Source organism: Prionailurus viverrinus, chromosome D3 (assembly GCF_022837055.1).
Source record: "Prionailurus viverrinus isolate Anna chromosome D3, UM_Priviv_1.0, whole genome shotgun sequence".
Classification (NCBI taxonomy): Eukaryota; Metazoa; Chordata; class Mammalia; order Carnivora; family Felidae; genus Prionailurus; species Prionailurus viverrinus.
The window spans coordinates 84,973,868-84,994,952 of NC_062572.1; the positions used below are offsets into that span (position 1 = coordinate 84,973,868).

Here is a 21,085-nt window from a genome sequence, read left to right on the forward strand (position 1 = left end):
GTTCCCATTTGTCGTTAGCCTGTGTTATATGTTCTTTGGATGACTGATTTCAGCTCCCTCTCGGCTTCTACCTTCTGTGGAAAGTTTCTACAGCTGTAACCTCTTAACCCATGGGAAATTCATGAAATTTTGCCTTGTCGACAGCTAGGAACTGCATTTTGTCCAGCTCCTGAACTCTATCTGTTCGCCATTTCATACCATTTGGTCAGCCCTCCAACATGAGAGCTTTCTCAGAAAAGAAGGCAGTGACACATTCTAACAGGTCCTAAGGATCCGCTTTGTGATTGAGATACTAGTCTCCCTTCCTCTGGGAAATCACAATTTATCTCAATAGACAGGTGATAGATGAGATAGATAGATAGATAGATGATAGATAGATATAGATGATAGACAGATGATAAAGATAGATAGATGATAGATGATAAAAGATAGGTGGATGATAGATGATAGATAGATAGATAGATAGATGATAGATGATAGGTAGGTAGATGACTGACAGACATAACTGGAAACATAAAAGCCACATATTCCTTTCCTCTATTTATTTCTCTAGTTGGTCTCCCAGCCTTTGCTATTCAATGTCCTTTTACATCATATAAAAGAACACGAAGCTACCTTGGAGATTTTGAGTAGCCTTGTAAGTCTGACAATGCATTTGCTACTAAGTTTTGTCTTATAAACAGGAAGCAGAATTTTCATGCATTGCACATGTTTTCATATTCATGACACATCATGGGAACTTAGTCATATGAGAATTTCCACAGCTTTCATGATAGGACCCGTTTTCACTGAACAGTTTAAAGTCATTATCTTTTTTCCTCCCTGGGGATAATACCAATATGTCCAAACAAGTTAAAATTCCAAACTCATATAATTACTAGAAACATTTTGAAGAATCTTATCGTACCCAAGAACTGCCCAGTGGTGACTTATTTTGAAAAAAATCTGTTAATTCCGTATTATTCTTTAACAAAATCCAATATGGCTTCTATACATAACCAAGTAAAACAGATTGGGATTCATTGTTATACTGAGAAATATTTATTGGTCCACTTACTATGTGCTACAATTTTAGACAAGAACAAATGAACGAGACAGACAATTCCTTACCCATTAGGGTTTACATTCTAATCAGTGATAAAGACATAACAAGTAAAAAAATGTACGTATGTATTATGATACCAGGTGGCTAAGTGATTTGAATAAAAACAAGACAGAGCATGGGCCACAGTAGAGGACAAGAGTCAGGCAGGCCTTTCAGAGAAAATCACCATTGATCACAGAGCCGAACGAAGGGCAGGAATGAAAAGGAAAAATGTTGGGGACAGATTGTTTCAGGCCTAGAACATGAGACCAGAAGAGTTAAGAAAATACAGAAATGGGAGGGACAGAATGCCACGTGACCTTATATGTCAGGTCAGAAAGTTGGTTTCTATTTCCAACATGCCGTGGAGCCGGCGTGATCCCTCAGTCCTAGAAGATAAAGGGGTCTGTGTGTTCCAGCAGAATGACATCAGCCATCATCACGAGGGGGTTATTTACTGGGTCAGGTGCTGCTGGCACTATTTTGACTCATCGGTCACAACAACCATGTGAAACAGGTGGATGGGACCTTATGTTCCAGATTGCAATCTCTGATCTGGAAGCAGAAGGCGGTCTGACAAAGTTCACACAGTGATTTAAACAAAAGTGAACTCATTCATGCTCAGCTCTGGTGGGCTCAACCTCACATGCTTCGGAAACACCTCGTATCACTAGCGGTTTTCTGATCCCTATAAAGGACTTTACATATTTTCTGGTTTCAACTGTCGGTAATTGAAGACTTCTACGTGAGCCTGTGAGTTAACTAAGGCTGATATTGAAGCACTGCAGCTATTAGTGTGAAGCTGTGCTATTTTCATAAATATCTGCATTGATTTAGCCTTTATTAACATTTACGAAGATGAGATCTTAATGCCATGTCTTTAGCTTAGGATACAGCCCTGTTCCTGAAACACCACAAAAAGGTTAAGTTTTATTGAAATATGGCCAAGTATAATTTCCAGGAAATTGCAACTTCTCTACTAGAATCAGATAGTATTTTTGATATACCTTAAAAGGACACTTTGCAGACTAGCGGGTGGATATTTGCTAGAGCTCCATGTATGCGCTTTTCCTAGGTACCTGCGATTAACGATCCTATCATTAACTAAGCCAGAACTTATTTTACCACATCCGCTTTGTGCCATTGGACTCAAACTTGAAACCCTGTTAATGCAGATGTACGTTTTGTAAAGTCTTCATCCAAAATTGGTAAGTTGTGCATAAGGCTTGCATCCGTGACAGAACCTATTAGATCCTCAGAAACCCCATTTTTTTTCTCTCGCCCATTTTCCATAGATTCATTTATCTGTTGTTCATCACACTTGCCATTTCTTCAACCGAGATTACAGAGCACTATTTTTTTAAATACAAGGAGTAATCCTCTATGGAATAATTCCTGAAAATATCCCTAACTATACTCCTCCAATTTTTATGTCAATATGATAGAAATACAAATGTTCTCTCAACTCATACATTTCTATTTCACTTGCAAGGTTTTCTGTTTTAACATTCTGTCTTGTTTCCTATTCTTACGCTTCCCTAAGTAAATAATGATACGAATGCATAAGGATTTTCTACAGCTTATGACTTCTCATCTACTTTTAATATTTTCCTAAATTGTTGCTTTCCAGTCTTGGGCTTTTTTCAAGATCTCTATGCTGCCTAAAAATGGTACCTGAATTGACAATGATGAAAAACCACTCTCCTATTACATGGTATGGTGCATATGTCTGAAAGTACAGAGAAAGCAAAATACTATAGCCATTCAATTCCTCTATCTTCAGCTAAAAATAATCCAAAATATTTTATTTAATACATAGGGTCAATTGGGTTCCGTTCATTTTCACATGCTGTTAATAAGAAATGAAGATATAAAACAATTTTGAGGACATTTTATTCATTCTTTTCTTTCTGTTCAACCTATGAGTTTTGAATTCCATCTTCATTGGGATATAATAATACGGATCATTCTTAAAATGTTCATTAAATTTAAGGTGTTTTATGACCTTATTATCTAATGTTGTCATAAATCTTGTTATCTGGGTGCTACCAGGTCCGGCAGCCTACCATACTTTCTTCATAATGTTACAATAAAAGTAACCATTGCACCTAATTTTATATTCCATAATAAAAATATGACACTTAAGAACCAGTTACAGTCTAAGCTCTTAATAGAAAAGGAAATGCTGAGAATCTTATCATGTTTTATTCTATGAGTGGTGAGAATCCGTACAGTTGATCATAATATTTTGGATGAATAGTAATTCAACTTTGAATCAAATACTCCTTTCATTTATTGCTATCATTTTTAGTAGCAATAAAAATCACTTAACAGTTTTTCACACATTCCACAATTATAATAAAGTTTAAATTGGATGTTGTGTAAACGTCAACATATATTTTGTTGTATTGTGACATGCCAAAGCTCTACTTTGGTTACATGGAAAAATAACTTATAGAAAACTCTCAAAACTTTTTTCATGCCCCCTTTTTTATACAAATCTGTAATATCAAAGATAATACAAATTTACACTCTATCCTTGATTAAGTAACATATAACACGTATCTGTCTAAATTTGAGATCAGTTTCAAGTGAGGTCTTAACAATGATTTTCAAACATCAAACTACTACCCATCATCCTAGAATCTCAGCCAGAAACTTGCATATTCATTAGCAAGAAACAGTTTTTAAAAGTTTTATATAATCATCCAGATTCCCTGTGTTTATCTCCATATAGCCATATAGCATTGGAACTTAAAATAGAGAAGCATTTTTCTCTCATTCGGTAAGACTTAAAAAAAAATGGATACATGAACTAATATTAAGTTGATGTAGTTCAGGGCCTTTCTCACATTAAACATCCAAAAATGTTGAGAATTTGTATTGGATGGTAGTGAAAAAAATGCTAGAGGAATATTTCGGTTACATGTACCGGAGAGCCGACTGTTAGCATCACTCCATATCTGCATTCACTGACAGCTTGCGGGTAGCTTGAAATAACCGAGGGGTATTTACTCCAAGGAAATCAGAAGATGCTCTATATGTATCTATATATTCCCCCCAGATAACACCACTCTACTCAAGTGACTACCAGTGTGCCCAAACACATATTAGCATTCTTAAAAACTTTTTAATAATAAAAGGCCCCTAATTATATGACTGAGTGGCTGAACCAAACATGCATGCTAATCTTTTAAAGCGAGGTCCCAATTCATTAAGGTAATCATAATATTCCTCCTGATCAGAGGCTGCCGATCCTAAGGAGCTCAGGGATCCAGCTAATGACCCCGTTCCCTCAAAAGCGTAGGTCTGGAGGGAGTCAAAAGGAGGGGCACAAGGATCAGTATTCGCTTCTTCGAGCTTTTCTAGAATGAATTTCCTGAAAATGGCACTGTCGGGGCCCACCTGCAAAGATTGCCTGTACAGGCGCCTGATCTCGGCCGTAGCGGTCCTCTGCACCTTGCGCTCCCGCATGAGGGCGCTACTTCTCAGCTCTACGACATCGAAGGCCTCGGTGTCTTCTTCTCCTCCCCCTTCGTCGTCGTATCTGAATATGTTCTCTCCGAAGTCTTCACTTTTCGCAGGAAACAGAGTCTGCTTTCTTCGCTGTTTTAGACCTAGGATCAAAAAGATAAACCCTAACAAAGAAAGAAAGCATACCAGAATATCCATTAACCCATGATATAATAATTTATAATTATTCATAATGATTTATAAATATTTATAATGATTATTAATACAATATAATACAATATATAATACAATATATAATCATATTGTATAATTAATATAACAATATAATATGTTAGTATAATATGTTAATATGAGTTTATACTTACAAGTTTGTGTTTACAGATATTACATAGCATTTAATATTTATAATAAACTTTACAATCCTTGCTTTTGTTATAAGCTTCAGACATGAGCTTAGATTTTATGATTATAAGACAACAAAACATACAGTCGACCCTTGAACAATGCAGGGGTTGGGGACTTCCTCTCCTGGGCAGTGGAATAACCCCATATAACTTTTGACTCCCTCCAAACTTAAATACAGTATTAGCTGTTGAAAATTTACAACAGAGGCAGGCCAGGGGATACAAGGCAGCCTAACAATCTTTCTGGAGTAGAAAACCATAAAAATATAGCAAACTGTGTTTTGAGGATAATTTAAAATTTTATTTTTTTAGATATTGAAAACTAAAAGAAAAGCAGCGAAAGGGAACATTTTCCTACCTATATGCATTGGTCAATTTTAGTAACCAACGATCCACGTTAAGAGAAGGTAAGCACAACGGAGCAGTTTGAAATTCCCCACTGAGGAAAATTCTGCGGCATAATTATTTTCTAAGTTAATATTTCCTGACTAGAAAGTATATGCCACCATAGATGGTTTACTACCTGTGCTCTGTGACACCACATTCATTTCAGAAATCCCGAACTATCATTAAAAAAAAAAATCATAACACTGGGATGCCCACAATCAATGTTTGTGACCTAAGATAATTTTAACATCATGGAGAAATAGAACAATTTCAGAATGCTTTTTATTATTATTATTATTATTATTATTATTATTTTAGTAAATAAAAATTGTGTGTGTGTGTGTGTGTGCGTGTGTGTGTGTGTGTGTCAAGGCTAGCCAACCCTTTCACAGCCTTGGATGTATTCAGAATTTCATCTATAGGAATTGAAACAAAAATAAAGTGATGTTATCCATATTATCATAAAGAGAAATACATTGGGCAATATTTTATATATACCTTACATTTAAAAAAATTGAAGTCGTGTTCTTGAAATAAGGCCACTAGGTTTGAATCCAGGTACTATAAAATGCAGCTCAGATATATGGTTGTTATAGAAAGGGAGCTAATAAATAATTTTTCAATCTGTGATTTGGAGAGAGTATTCACAAAACTTTCAAAGGAAACTACTGACTACTGGTTGACCCACATTTCCAACCCTCTAAATATTACTCATGCCCTTGACTGTGAGGCTGCCCTTGGTTTCCTTATAGGGTTTTGAGACTTGGTGTAGGTCTGTACCTGTGTGTATATCAGTACTTGCCATATTTCACTTGATTCTGATACCTAGCTCTGTAACGCATTTCAGTTTTATGATCAAAGACGATTAAAAAATTAGTGTCAAGACTGAGGCGAGGTAGGAAATAATGGTAATTTGTATGGGAAGGAGAAAGGCGTGATTTTTGAAGCTTTGAGAAAAACGAGAGTGAAAGCCAAGCAAGTCCTGAAACATAGATGTCAATTTGAGCCGTGAGTTTGGGATGCAGACCCAGTGGCTGATGGGATTGCCCTCAACACGCAGTCAAGTTGCGTTGACTTTTGACATGAAGTTACATGGGAAGCAAGAGAGGGTTTAGATTATACACGGGTATGTTAAAGAAAGAGAAAAGGTTTTGCCAAATGAATTCTTTTTAGTCTTGAAAGCCTGACAAAAAACATTTTGGGGTTCATTTGCCTCACCTGGAAAATGAGTATAACTTATCTGCTTGTGAAAACAACAAACAAACAAACAAAAAAAGGGAACTATTTGATTGGGATTTCTTTCGTGTTTAGCACTTTGATCAAGTAAAACCCTGTTTTTGCCTTCGTCCACACTAACATTTACTTTCTTTCTTAATGGCCACAGGACCCTAGTGAGTTGCAGTATAGGGTCGAAGGGAGTTGTGTGCAGTTAGGAAATTTCAGCACCTCGTGTACCAGCTACATGACCCTTTGCAAAGTACTTAGTGCTTTAAGTTTCACGTTCCTCATCCATAAAACGCAGGTGATAATAGTTCTACTCCATAAGGTTATTATGAGGATCAAATTGCATATTGTGTGTAAAGCACTCAAGACAATATCCTGGAGTGTAATAAGCACTCAGCAGAAGGTCACCATTATTATGACCGATTGTTATATAACTGTATATGCTGAAATGCATTGTGACAAAAACATCCCTAAACAGAAGTGGACACCCATGCTGACATACTCATAGAATTCAAGGATCATTGGTTTTCATCTTGAAATCCAGTCACTCTATTTTTTTTTTATTTACTCCACTGGTTTAAGAATTGCAACACATCCAGAAGAGCAATTAAACGCACATACATGCACACGCACACACATGCACACACACACACACAAACCCATACTGTGCCGTGATAATGGAATTAACTATTTTTTATATTTCTTAGTTTCAATAAATGAAGATAGATTCTGTTCAGCACTACTTACCAAATATTAGCATAATGCTTATCAAAATAGCAAGTACGACTTCTGTTCTGAATCCCATAGAAAGCATACGGTCTTTATTCCTGCAGGTCTGTGTACTGCCATAATCATCACAGTCACAGACGTGTATGGTAAGGGTGTTTGTACTTGTAAGTGATGGGCTCCCGTTGTCAGCAATTAGAACAGATATGTAGAAGACGGGCTCTTCTTGAAGGCTAAAACCAGTTCTATTAGTCAAAATTACAGCTGTGTTATCTAAAACAGAAATCCATGTGCATCATTTTTCAATAATACAAAAGAAATTCACACCAGTCACATGTACTAGAAGTCATGGTATAGATGTATCATATAAGGTAAAACAAAACAAAACAAAACAAAACAAAAAACACAGAGGAAATTTCTGATAAAAAGACAAAAGATCCACTCAAAAAGTCATTATCGATTTGACTTGGCCCTAACACTAATTACATAATTAGGTGAATTACCCCAATCAATTCCAAAACATCCTTGATAAAGGTAGAAAACATAAATGTGGAACACAGAAAACAAAGCAGCTTTTTAATGAGATGTCAATATTTTCTAGGGGGGGGCCAGCATTAAATTTACGTTGACAGTCAGTTTCATTTGGGTTATTTACTCATGACACAGTTCTTTTTCTAGTAGAAACTCATTATTTTCACAACGACTACAAATACACAAGATTTTCAAAGTCATTTACAAGTAGCACAGCAAGTGATCTCAAATCATATATTTACTAATGAGACAAAACGATTAGTTTTACTTGGTAGGAGAAATTCTGTTGGGATGTTTCATTTCACTTTGACATTATTAACCCATTTTCTATATAAAATCCAGATAATAGTTAAACCTTAGTAGCACTGATCACTCATCTAGATAGAACATTTTTAAAAGCTTAACAAAGATGAACAATATATACTCCAACACTTTTGAAGTTGTTTTTCCCTGAATCCCAAAATATTCTAAGTAATCTTTTTTGGTGCAGTCTTGTGCCTGGGTACTATATTTCTCCCCCCGCCCCAACCCTTTTTTTTTTTTTTTTTGGCCTGTCATCCACCCAAATGTTTTCTGTATCAATGAAACCTCAGAATACACAATCAGTAAAATGCAAACAAATGGAAGTCTTTCAAAATGTGTGCCTGCTAACGACTTTTCCCAAATCATCTTTTAAAAGCAAATTCTCCATCATGTACTTGGAACCTATAAAACTCTTGTGATATTATTTTATTTACTCGGCAGATTGGAAAGGTAAGAAAGTTTACATTTTTCCATATATATTTTATTAGATTACTTGTAATCACAATCATTGAATCAAATTATTTTCTTTACGTTTTAATATACTTCTTTTTCGTCAGCAACTTATTTTATATTAATGTAAGTAAATCTAAGCTGAAACTTAATTTCTTATATTGTTATATGCATTTTTTATCCTAAGAGTATTTGAGTTTCCTTCACTGGAGAATTTGACCAGGAGGAGAGGAGGAGAACATGTCTGCATTTATTCTCCTGTAAAAGATCTCCCCCAGGGGTGCCTGGTGGGGGGCTCAGTCTGTTGAGCACCTGGGTCTTGATTTTGGCTCAGGTCATGATCTCACGGGATCCTGGGATCAAGCCCCACGTTGGGCTCTGCACTGGCAGCACGGAGCCTGCTTGGGATTCTCTCTCTCTGCCCCTCCCCAGCTCATGTTCATTCTTTCTTTCTCTCTCAAAATAAATGAGTAAACATTTTCAAAAATTAAATAAACATCTCCCCTAGCTCGAAGCTTAAACTCAGTTGTGAGAAAGGACAGCTACAGGTATTTGACTATGGAAGCTTGTGTAATAAATCCTGTGGTGTTTCCTATCTTTAAGATATAAAGTAAAATTAAGATAGAAATCCATAGGATGACAAGAGAAACTTTTACTGAAGGGAAGGAAAAAAGAACAGAGCTGCTTTATACAAAGTCATTCCACTCCTGTATCTGTATGGAGCAATAAAATATTCTGTCTCTCCAAACAAAATCCTTGGGAACATTGTGTCCTGAGATTGATGTAATCGTTCCATTTTGAAAGGAAGGGAATAATCTTAAACCAATTTTATATATTTATAGCTTCTAATTAATGACTCCAAATATCTGTGGATCAATCAAGCTAACATGACTATAAGTACATATCACTTTCTTCCCCAGATATAAATTTGAAATTTGAGTTATACAAGGACATGAAAGGAACCATTCTGTCAGAAATGCAATTATATTTGCAGGGTCTTTCAGAGTTTGCAAGGTCTTATAGCCACTGATGATTTAAAAAAGGGTTTTTCATTTAAAGGAATCCAGTGAGAAATGGGGTTAGTATTCAGAACTTGACTTTGAGTTTTGTTTACCATTGTCATTGCCACTCCCTACTCTCTCAACGTTATCATATCCCAAGAACCATATAAAAAGCAGCAGCATTATAAATTCCCTTAAAACCAAACACATGTCTCAAAGAAAGGACAAAAGGCCATTATGACGAATGCCATTACCTTGATTATCTATGATTATAAAACTTGAGTTCTTTGTGTCTTCCACAGACAGATTAAAGTAAAAATGGTGATCTTCTATGGATTCATCTCTATCCACTGCACTGATGGTCTGAATTACCTAGAAAAGACAGAAATAGGTTGCTAGCTTTTGATTCCAGAAACTAACTACTGTTAGAAAGATTATCGTCATCATTAGCTTTCATCAAAACTGTTTTACCAATTTTTTTATGGATATTGCAGAAGATAACTCAAATTTGGGAGAATATTACAATATTTTCTCAGATTATAAATAAGTTCACTTGTACCTTTTAAAAGAGTGACTTGATATTGCATAATAAATTAGTCTTGATGGATAAGATGATTTCCATCAGGTAAGTTTGTTAGAAGTTCTCAAAGTATTACTGCTTAGAAATCAAGATTCCCTCCCATGTTCTCTGTCTGATTTCCCCCTTTCTTCCTTTTTTTTTCTTCTCCCTTCCTTTTCTGAACAGTGGCCATTATGATTTGTTGCAGTTATATATTCCCTGCTTATTTGAGAGCATAGCTGCGGTAAACTTATTGTCTTACTAAAGTATTAGCTAAACTAATGAGTTTTTAAATTGATTTGAGGAAATAATGCAGTTGGAGCTTAGGGGCAATGTACATGATTTTCTTTGACCCATAAAGATTATGGCAAAAGTGTTCCACATCAAGTAAATTCCTATTTCAGATCATAAAAAAAAAGTAAAATAGTGCAGTTTTGAACACATCAGTTCACAGTTAATTCTTTTTTTCCAGACATGAATGTGTCAGTCAAGTAGTTCATTATTGTCAAAAAAGAGATATGCTGTCAAGATCACATAGTGAGATTGTGATTCATTCTGGAAATTAAAGTAAATTGATTATAGAAGTTATTGTTTTGAATTTTCTAGAATTAAAGTGCTTTTAACCATGTGTCAGACAGAAATATCTTTAGCTGCAAGATGACAGGCCCAAAATTTATAATGTTATACTTCAAAGAATAGATACAGATCCACCTGCTTAAAGAGCTAACATAATTTGTACATTATTTCTCTATTTCTTGACTTATCTTTTTCTGTATAACACATTCCTAATTAAATCATAATCATACAGTGTTAAACAATGCAACGAAACATAGTTCCATTCAATCCATGCCTATAATAATAAATGTGGGTTGTGTTAGGGTAGTGCTTTTATTTTGGATTATCATCATAGCTAGGGTAAAGGGAGGGGGAACTTGAAACACGGATATGTTGAACCCTGGCTTTGCCACTGACTAGTTTTTTATATTTAAAAAAATGGAGATACTGGGGCGCCTGGGTGGCGCAGTCGGTTGAGCGTCAGACTTCAGCCAGGTCACGATCTCGCGGTCCGGGAGTTCGAGCCCCGCGTCAGGCTCTGGGCTGATGGCTCAGAGCCTGGAGCCTGTTTCCGATTCTGTGTCTCCCTCTCTCTCTGCCCCTCCCCCGTTCATGCTCTGTCTCTCTCTGTCCCCAAAATAAATAAGCGTTGAAAAAAAAATTAAAAAAAAAATGGAGATACTAACTTAACTTTTAGGATGCGTTTTTAGAATTATATGTCATGGGGCACCTGGGTGGCTCAGTCAGTTGAGCATCTGACTTCGGGTGAGGTCATGATCTCACTGTTTCGTGGGTTCGAGCCCCATGTTGGGCTCTGTGCTGACAGCTCAGAGCCTGGAGCCTGCTTCCGATTCTGTGTCTCCCTCTCTTTCTGCCCCTCCCCCATTTGCACCCTGTCTCCCTCTCTCTCTCTGAAAAATTAATAAACACTAAAAAAATGTAGAATCATATGTCATAGCTTGTCAAAGTGCTTTTCACACAATCAGTATGTGTTTATATGCGTTTTCTTCATGAAAACATAGTCTTATTGGGATTTGCACAGAAAAAGAGGTATCCTGTGGAATACTGTGTGTAATCTCATTATATGCATATTTGTTTAATTAAGATTGATAGCAAACTGCAAAAATTCATGTTTCTCTTGTTGCCATATGCAGACTTGATTTTTAGACAAGGAATAATGTATCTCACTACCTGACTCTCTGTATTAAATACATGCATCAGACTAAATGTTGAATATGTTTCCCTTTTGTGAATGAAGGCTGAAGCACACTGGTGAGATTTTCACTTTATATATATTCTTAAATAATTTTAATTAATGAAACTACTCTCTACATATGTATAGGCAAACCGAATATGCATAGGTTTCAGCACCCTGGTCCCCTTTTTTGTTTTTTTTTTTAACGTTTATTCTTGAGAGCCAGACAGAGTGTGAGTTGGGGGAGGGGGCAGAGAGAGAGGGAGACACAGAATCAGAAGCAGGGTCCAGGCTCTGAGCTGTCAGCAGACAGCCTGGCACCGGGCTCGAACTCACAAACCGTGAGATCACGACCTGAGCTGAAGTCGGACGGATACTTAACTGGCTGAGTCACCCAGGCGCCCCAACCCTGGTCCCTTTTCAATGTATGTGCCTCCACTTAAACTTGCTTTATAGATTGAAGTTACATATGAACCACTTTACAAAAATAGGAAGCCACTGACAGAATCAGTCACATAGTAGGTATCATTAATTCTTTTGAACTAACCCTGAACATGTACATTATTCTTGAGAACACACATTTCTCAAACAGGGCATACATTTTTGAACACAAAAATCTTGACTAGGGATCTCGATTTTCCTTTTCATACGACAATGGGAGGGTTTTGGTTTTCATTTTCAAATAAAATTCTAAGAAAAAATCTTTTGCATTGATTAGATTTCTAAATGATCTCCTTCTAACTACTTACCTGGAGCCTATCAATGGTCATATACATTGATGAGAGAGGCCGAGACAAATCAAAAAGCAAAGATTAGACAAAGAAGAATGGCCATGTGATGACAAATTCTGAGAACTCAGATTTTTAAAGTCCTCTTTGTTTTGGGTAGAGTTTTTTCTAATTTTTTTTCTGACCCAATCCGTGTGATTCTCCATTTATAACACTTTAAAATCCATAATGGAAACAGTGTGACAGCCTAGAAAATCTAAAAATAACCACGTCTCAATGGGAACTCACCTAAGGGCCTGAGATTATTTTATATATCACCGTAAGCCATCTTCACAATTATCCTATGCGATAAATCCTATTATTGTCCTCGTTTGATATTTATTTATATTTCGCTTCAGGTCACCTAAGGATCTCAGGTAAATAAAACGGTTGGGTCAGAATCTGAATGCAAGCTGACGCTACCACTAGCGTGAAATGCGTAGCGAACGTGGGCCTCAGAGCACATTTTCTTCAGATTTATTGAGAAAAATAAGATTGGAAAATATTTAAACTGTGCATCAGGATGATTTGATATACATATACGCTGTGAAAAGATTCTCTCCATGGAATTAATTACCACATCCATCACCTTACATCTTTATCATTTTTCCAAGTTCTACTTTTTTAGCAAATGTATAGAGTTTTATCAGCATAGGCACCATGTTACACATTCGATCCTTGGACTTTATTCATCTTATCACTGAAAGTTTATCCTTTACCAATCTCTCCCTCTATCTCACACCCCCAAGCCCCTGGCCACCATTTTCTATTCCCCCACAGAACACATTGTTCAAGCCCTGGACCTGTTCTTGTTCCTGAAGTTTGCATACAAAAAAAAAAAAAAACACTATAAAGGATGTGGCATACAAGAAGCAAACAAAACGAAGTCTCATACAAGAATAGACATGCACAGAAATAAGTAATATAATTCCTATAGAAAAGAGAGACACCAAAAATAATGGTTGAGGAAAAAAAGAAGAAAATAATCTGAGTATTAACGTAGGAGAAAGAAAATGATTTTCCAAGGTGGAAGTGAATGAATACTTGAGTAAAAAACATGAATTAATGGGGCAAGTGTGATCCAGACAAAGAAATACCGTGTGAAAACCATGAATGCAGACAGAGAACATATTATTAGGTAGAAATGAAAGAAATTTGCATTTACAGGTCAAAGGTAGTTAAATATTGGCATAAGTTTCCATTTAATCATTTTATAGAACTACAAATGGTATTTGACTTTAAAGATAATCATGGGAAAAAAATAATCATTTTGCACCTGTCCATTACCATGCATAATGACTTCTTTAAAAAAAAAAAAGAGGCACACATGGGCCAACTTACTAAAATGCCATTCCTAGATTAATTATTCTGATTTAAAAAATTAGTACAACATTCATTTTTGACACAGAATATAGGTATGGCCTTTATTAAACATGCAATTTTTTGATAGCTAGGCAAAGAAGTAAGTATTATACATGGATTTGGAGCAAACAGTTAATACATTTGAGTCTGTTTCGTTACCTGAACAGTAGATCTCAGTGAAATCTACTTCCAGGATTAGCTGAGGAATTTTCAAATAAGATTATAAACGATGAATTAAAAAAATAAATGATGAATCAAAATCCAGGTATTGAGCATTGATATAAATTCTGAATTCCTTGGAATGTGTTTAATAAGAAATTTCTATTAATGCACATTAAACAAAAAGTGAGAGCTGCACTAAATGAATACATGGAAGGATTTTTAAAATTTCAACTAAATTGCTGCTTATTTAGTTATCCTAGGTAGGTGTACCTTGCATCAAGCTATAAATGCAAATTCTTTCTCCCACCGTCTGGAAATATAGTCAACAAATTTGCGTAAGACTGTCACTTTTTATACCACTCCACTGAGAACATGATTACAAATTAGACTTGTTTTGAGAAAATAAAGGATTCAAAATTGTTGTTCAATATCTGTTCAAAAGGCCAAAGTATTAATTAATACAGTAATAGAGCTAACAAGAAAATCTAGTCGATAGTCTGTTTTCTTTCTTTGTTTAGCATGTTATTAGGAGAAAATGTTGAGAAGCTCATAGTATTCTAATGTTTTGGTACTGGACAGAGACAGAGATACTCTACGTTTCTAAAAAGGACTTTTAACAAAATTATATGCGTTCAAATGTCATAGATATATAATGTTTTGACGTTTACTTATAGATATCTACTTATATTCATTTAAAAATTGTACTTTCTTAAATTTGTATATCAGTGTGTGTATATATATATATATATATTCCTTTTGTTAAATGAATTTTAAAAACATACTTTCTAAAAATTCATATAACATAATATATAAATGAAAAAATTAATGTATAAACATGGTTGACTAATATCCCAAAGGTATCTGTTTAGCAAATATTTCGTTGGCATTTGGAACACACCAAGCCATCTCAGGCCCTGGGGGTGCAACAGTGGCCAGGACCAAGTGTCTCTGTCACTGCAGTTTACATTCTAATGGAGAAGAGGGACGTACTACCTGTAGAATAAAAGTGCAGAATAAAACACCCAAAGCACATAATACTTAAACATTTGGGGGTCAGAGGACCTGGCATCTAACCTAAAAATAAAAGATTACACTTCAGAGGTGAGCAGTGGTGATGCCATGAATGTTCTAGAAGGGCATATCACCAAGTTTGTACTTTATACCGAGGTCCAAGTTATAAATTGGAAAAAAAAAAGATTTTATTTTTTTATCTGAGATCCCATGATCCAAATGTTTGGGAAATTTCTGCATTTTAGAATGTTCATTCTGAAGACACCTTTAGTGTGGATCTGGAAATAGGGAACCTCGTTAACAAGCTGTTGCCATGATCCAGGGGAGCATTTGGTTTGTATTCAAAACCTCCTGATGTGATACATAAAGACAATAACATCCACAGTTACAGAACGTGTTATTTTAAATGAGAAATTATATGGAGATTGCTGAAGTGTTTGCCTAAACTGAAGATGGTAACAGCATGCTCTCAGGTGAAGGTTTCCCAGACTCCAACTTTCCCATAGGGAATGTTGACATCATCAACGTAACATTTCACCTTTTCCAACAGGGCGTACGATGTATTCTTCTGACTATTTCCCCACCACTAAAAACTGCCATGGAAATTGTCTCCATGCTCTCAGACTTAACTGATAACAGCAACAACTGTGGTGTATCCCTGCATGTGAGCCGTGAGACTGGAAGAGAAATTTGATTTTATAGGACGGTCCTTCAGCAGAACCATCCATGATTCACTCCAGAAGGTATGCTAGGTCTCTGGTAGGGTAGAAAGAGTGAGGCTAAAGTACGGAGGTACTCAGGGGATAGAATCAACAGAATTAATGACAGATTAAATATGAAGAAGAAACGACCAGAATGAATTAAGGATGATGTCCACACGTCCATCTGTCCTGCACAATTTGGTGAGTTATGGTAATTTGGCAAGCGATATTGAAAAAAACAGGGCAGGCTTAGAAGAAAATGTGGTGTAACCTTAGGACATACAAGCAGAACTCTCTAGTTAACTGGGCATTCAGCTTGAAATATAGGAGAAAGAACAGGCATAAAGATCTAGAAGTTATCATGAAAGAGTGATCTTAAAAAAAAAAAACTAAAAGGACGGGACACAAGAAAGAAAGGAAGGTGAGAAGAAAACCAGATTATAATGTAGGATCATGGAAATTTAGGCAGCAGAAAGTTTTTACATGGAGACATGTCTTTACATTAGACAGAATATTGATATAAAAGAATCTAACATCACTGATAATTATACTTTACTTCTCAAAAAGATATTTCGTATCAGTCAAGATAATGGGAATCATTAATTTGAAAAATTAGAACTATTTCCACCAAACAGGAAAGGCAAATTGCCCTAATGCCAGCTCATTTATTATATTCATATTGTGCAAACTACTGAGTATTCTCTCCCTCCTCTGCTCCCCACCCTGGGCATTTACACACCAAGAACAAAAACAGAACCATGTGGATCATCAAGGAAATGCCTGATTTTCTCCAGAATCGAGGGCACCTATTCTGGCATTTTGATTTTCTACAATATATGGATGACCTATCCAAAGCACATAGACACTTTTTAATTTGTCATCTTGTCCAGAAATTAAGCCTGTGGGAAATAAGACCAAGAATGATCTTCACACTATGAGAAAACACATAAAATATTTCCTTAATGATTTTTAATTCATTACCTGTGAAAATGATAGCATTCGGTATATATCATAGAAATACGCAGTGAGTTATTTCTGTCTGTTTTTTTTTAATTTTGAAACTTTAATTTGCTAAGAACATTGTTAAGATCTATGCTCTTAAAAATTTTTAAGTACACAACACCACATTGTTAACTACAGGCACAGACTTACTCAACTTGTATAACCAACACTTTATACAGGCTGAACGGCAACTCTCCGATTTTACATTTTTAAATATGACTTCAAGTGCTTAAAAGTCCACCATATTTCCTTACAGTCCTGCACTAGATCTCACTTCCTCAAACAAATGTCCTTCTTTTCAGTAATTTTTAAAATATATTTTACATATTATTGTATGGACCTGAGGTTCAGAACACTATGAAAAATCACAGTGTGAAAGCAGAAATTTCTTCTCCATCAGTTTAAATTTTTTTTAACGTTTATTTATTCTTGAGACAGAGAGAGACAGAGCATGAACAGGGGAGGGGCAGAGAGAGAGGGAGACACAGAATCGGAAGCAGGCTCCAGGCTCTGAGCCATCAGCCCAGAGCCTGACGCAGGGCTCAAACTCACAGACCGCGAGATCGTGACCTGGCTGAAGTCGGACGCTTAACCGACTGAGCCACCCAGGTGCCCCTCCATCATTGTTTTAAAGTATGGTACCCAACTTGTTTCAATATTGAGATCTTGACTATTGATTTGAGTGTTAGTTTTATCATTTTTTTTTCTTACGATACTTATTATGGCTGCATTTCATTACCCAGAATTTAAGTTTAATTTTATCAAAGGGCTTCTTAGCATCATCAAATGAAAAGTTGGTGTGTATCTTTTTGTTCCTTTGAGATATTGATATAATGGAAAATATTCATAGATCTAATTTTTTTGTTATTTTCCTAAGGATATCGTTTCTGTGCTGTATATCAGCACTTAATACATTAATAAATTGTTTTTAATTGCAATTCAACATATAATGCTTACAGACAGCCGTATTCTTAATAACTGTTTTGTGTTTGATTTTATGTTTGCAGGTATTTAATTCTGTCATTTTTTTTTTTTTTTTACTATATGTAAAGCTATTTAAAGTAACCTGAGGAGGCTCCCTTGTTTTGGATGCTTTGGGAAAGTTTATATAGCATAGGGATGAGTTGTAATTTATAATTTTGATATTATTCAACTTCGTGGATTTCTTGGCCTCAAGTATTCTCAATAATATTAATGATTATTCTTTGAAACTCTTGTTATTTTTCTTACATCATTTCTTTTGTCTTTTATTATCTTTCATTCCAGCAAATGATTTTTAAGTTTCATTTTGAAATAACTGTAGATTCTCAGAAAATTTCAAAATCAGTGCAGAGTATTTTTTTTAATTTTTTTTTAACATTTATTTATTTTTGAGACAGAGAGAGAGCATGAACAGGGGAGGGTCAGAGAAAGAGGGAGACACAGAATCCAAAATAGGCTCCAGGCTCTGAGCTGTCAGCACATAGCCCGACGTGGGGCTCGAACCCACGGACCACGAGATTATGACCTGAGCCGAAGTCAGACACTTAACCGACTGAGCCACCCAGGCGCCCTGCATAGAGTATTTTAAATACTTGTTTCAGTGAACCCAATGGTTACAGCTTCCATAACTGTAGTACAATTTCAATTCCTGGAAATTCAGATGGGTACAATATTGTTAAAGAGAAAATTTCGTCGGTTTTCACCGAAAATTTCGTCAGTTCCTCCATGTACCTGTGCATGTGTGTGTTGGCATGAGTGTAACTCAAACAGTTTGATCTCATGTAAAGACCAGTGTCACCACACCCAATCAGGATACAGAAGAGTTTCGTCACCACAGGTGAACTCCTTCATAGCCCTCTTTCTTGTCACACACCCCCACTCCTTCCTTTTGGAGGAAATGGAATCATAAAGCACATAAGGTTTAGGGTATTGCCTTTTTCATGAAACATAATGCCCTTGAGATCCATTGTGCTCTGCATGTATTCATTATCTGTTCCTTTTTATGGCCAGGTAGTATTCCATTTTCTGGATGTATCACACTTTATTTAATCGTTCTCCGGGTAACTGACATGTAGATTATTTCCAGTTTCGGCTGTATTATGAAAAGAGTTGCCATGAATATTTTTATGTAAATGTCAGTATTTCTCTGACGTGTGCCACATTCCGCCCAAATGTGTGATTATTAGATTGTACGGTAAGTACATGCTCAGTTTTATAATAAACTGTCAAACTATAATTTACTTTTTACGTCCACCCCCTCACCTCCCAGCATTAGATGATGTCACCTGGTGTTGTTTTTGTAGCCATTCTGGTCAGTGTGTAGTAACATCTCATTTTAATTTTTAACTCCATTGTCCAGATAACTAATGATGGTCAACATCTTTTCATGTGCTTTTTTGCTTTCCGTATAACCTCTCAGGGAAATGTCTTGTCATGTCTTTTGCCTATTTTATAATTGTGTTATTTAATTTTTTACTGATGAGTTTTAAGAGTTATTTGTATAGTCCGGATATAAATCCATTGAGTAATCTTTGGTTTCCAAATATTTTCTTCCAATCTGTAGATTGTTTTTTTAATCCTTTTAACAGGGATTTCCACATTTTTTAAAATTATTACAAAGTCAATACTTTTTTTTTTTCTTATGGATTGGGCCTTTGGTGCTAAATCTAAGAACTCTGTGTAGCCATAGAGAATAGTTTTTTCATGTGTTTACTTCTTTCTAAAAGTTTTACAGCTTTAGGTGTACATATAAATGTATGACACATTTTGAAATAACTTTTGTATAAGGTATGAGGTTTAGGTGGATTTTTCTATTTCTTTCCTATGAATATCTAATTGGCTCAGTAAAATTGGTTGAAAAGACTAGAGAATTTATATGTATCTATGCATTTTCTCTGCAATAGTGTTCACGTTATCCAGATTTCCACATTTTTTAGAACACACAAATATTGTATTATAAAATATGGGTTTTCTGTACCCCTATTGATTTAATTATTATTTCGTTTGTTTTCATTAGCATACTCAAAGGCTTCATTTTTTCTTGTACTACAAATAAATAATCTGGTCAACAAAAAAAGTATTTAATTACTTTAAGGAAAAAAAAATGGCAAATGCAGTTTATTGAGCTATTGCTCCAAAGATTTAAAAAGCAACAACTTAATCTGTTTCAAACCAATCAAAAAAAAATCAAGAATCTGACAAAATCAAAACTCCAATAAACAAAACCAAACCAACCACAATAATGTTTATATTGAAATTTGTAACATTTTAACGTTTAGTTTATAAATAACGGATTCCTTTAAGCCTGGAATGAAACACTATTAATCTGTTCGCACCCTCACCTAGCAATCCGCATTGGCAGTTTTGTTTCTGGGTAATGTCACATGTGCACAGACACCTTACAGCTCATTTAGAATCTCTTTAGAAGGGAAATGAGCCCCAAGTTAAGAACTTCTAAAACTACTCTTAACTGTTCATTTTAATAGTAACAAAATTATTTGTAACAAAGGCCAATGCTACCCATTTTGTGACTTAATAATATTTTATCCTTACTAACTCCTTACACGATAGGAATTATAGGGCCAATGTACGTTTTTTTTTTTTTTCAAATGAAATGAGGAAATCGGTAGTCAGTGTGGTGAGATCATCATCTAATCTGGGGAGTGTGTGAGCTAGTAAAATTCTCTTGCTATTATATCAGGCAATCTTTCTGCCATTGTTGTTTACTGTTGTTTTTGAGGTTTCACTCCCACACGAGGGGAAACATATCTGAATTAAAAACTACGGTTTTCTACATACGTGATTTTTAGACAATAATGAAGAATACCAATTAGCCCACGAAATGCCCCCAAATTAATACCAGAAAGCAAATGTTCATTGCATTCCTCTCTAAAGTACCCTTTGTCTCTCTAAACATTGGGACAAAACCAGACAGATGAAAAACAAGGGGAACATTTAAAGAACAAATAAGGGGAGGAAAATTATTTTCCTATTCTGTCAATTTTTCTCAAATGGTAAAGAGGCAAATTCATCAAATTCACACAGATACATTCAGTTATCATTGGAAAGCTGTGTGCTTTGTATTGATTAAGACTACATTAAAGGTTTAGTAGATAATATCACTAGAAAAAAAAAAAAGAAAGAGAGAGCGAGAGAGAGAGAGAAAGAGAAAGACCAAATGCCTATCTTTTCCTGAACTCTGATCA

At 35.4% G+C, this 21,085-nt stretch overlaps 1 protein-coding gene across 3 annotated transcripts in view; it reads right to left on the reverse strand.

The window, feature by feature from the left end:
- Positions 1-1,037: 1,037 nt before the first annotated feature.
- Positions 1,038-21,085, reverse strand: part of CDH19 (cadherin 19) — a 136,627-nt gene continuing 116,579 nt past the window's right edge. The window contains exons 13-15 of one of the 3 annotated variants that reach the window (XM_047828706.1): positions 9,839-9,956; positions 7,321-7,572; positions 1,038-4,701 (exon numbers count right to left, since the gene is read on the reverse strand). In XM_047828706.1, the coding sequence (XP_047684662.1) occupies positions 4,232-4,701; positions 7,321-7,572; positions 9,839-9,956 (840 nt within the window). In that variant the 3' untranslated portion in view covers positions 1,038-4,231. Of the gene's footprint in view, positions 4,723-7,320; positions 7,573-9,838; positions 9,957-21,085 lie in introns of those variants that run through there. The other 2 variants (XM_047828705.1, XM_047828707.1) reach the window with 2 other exon arrangements.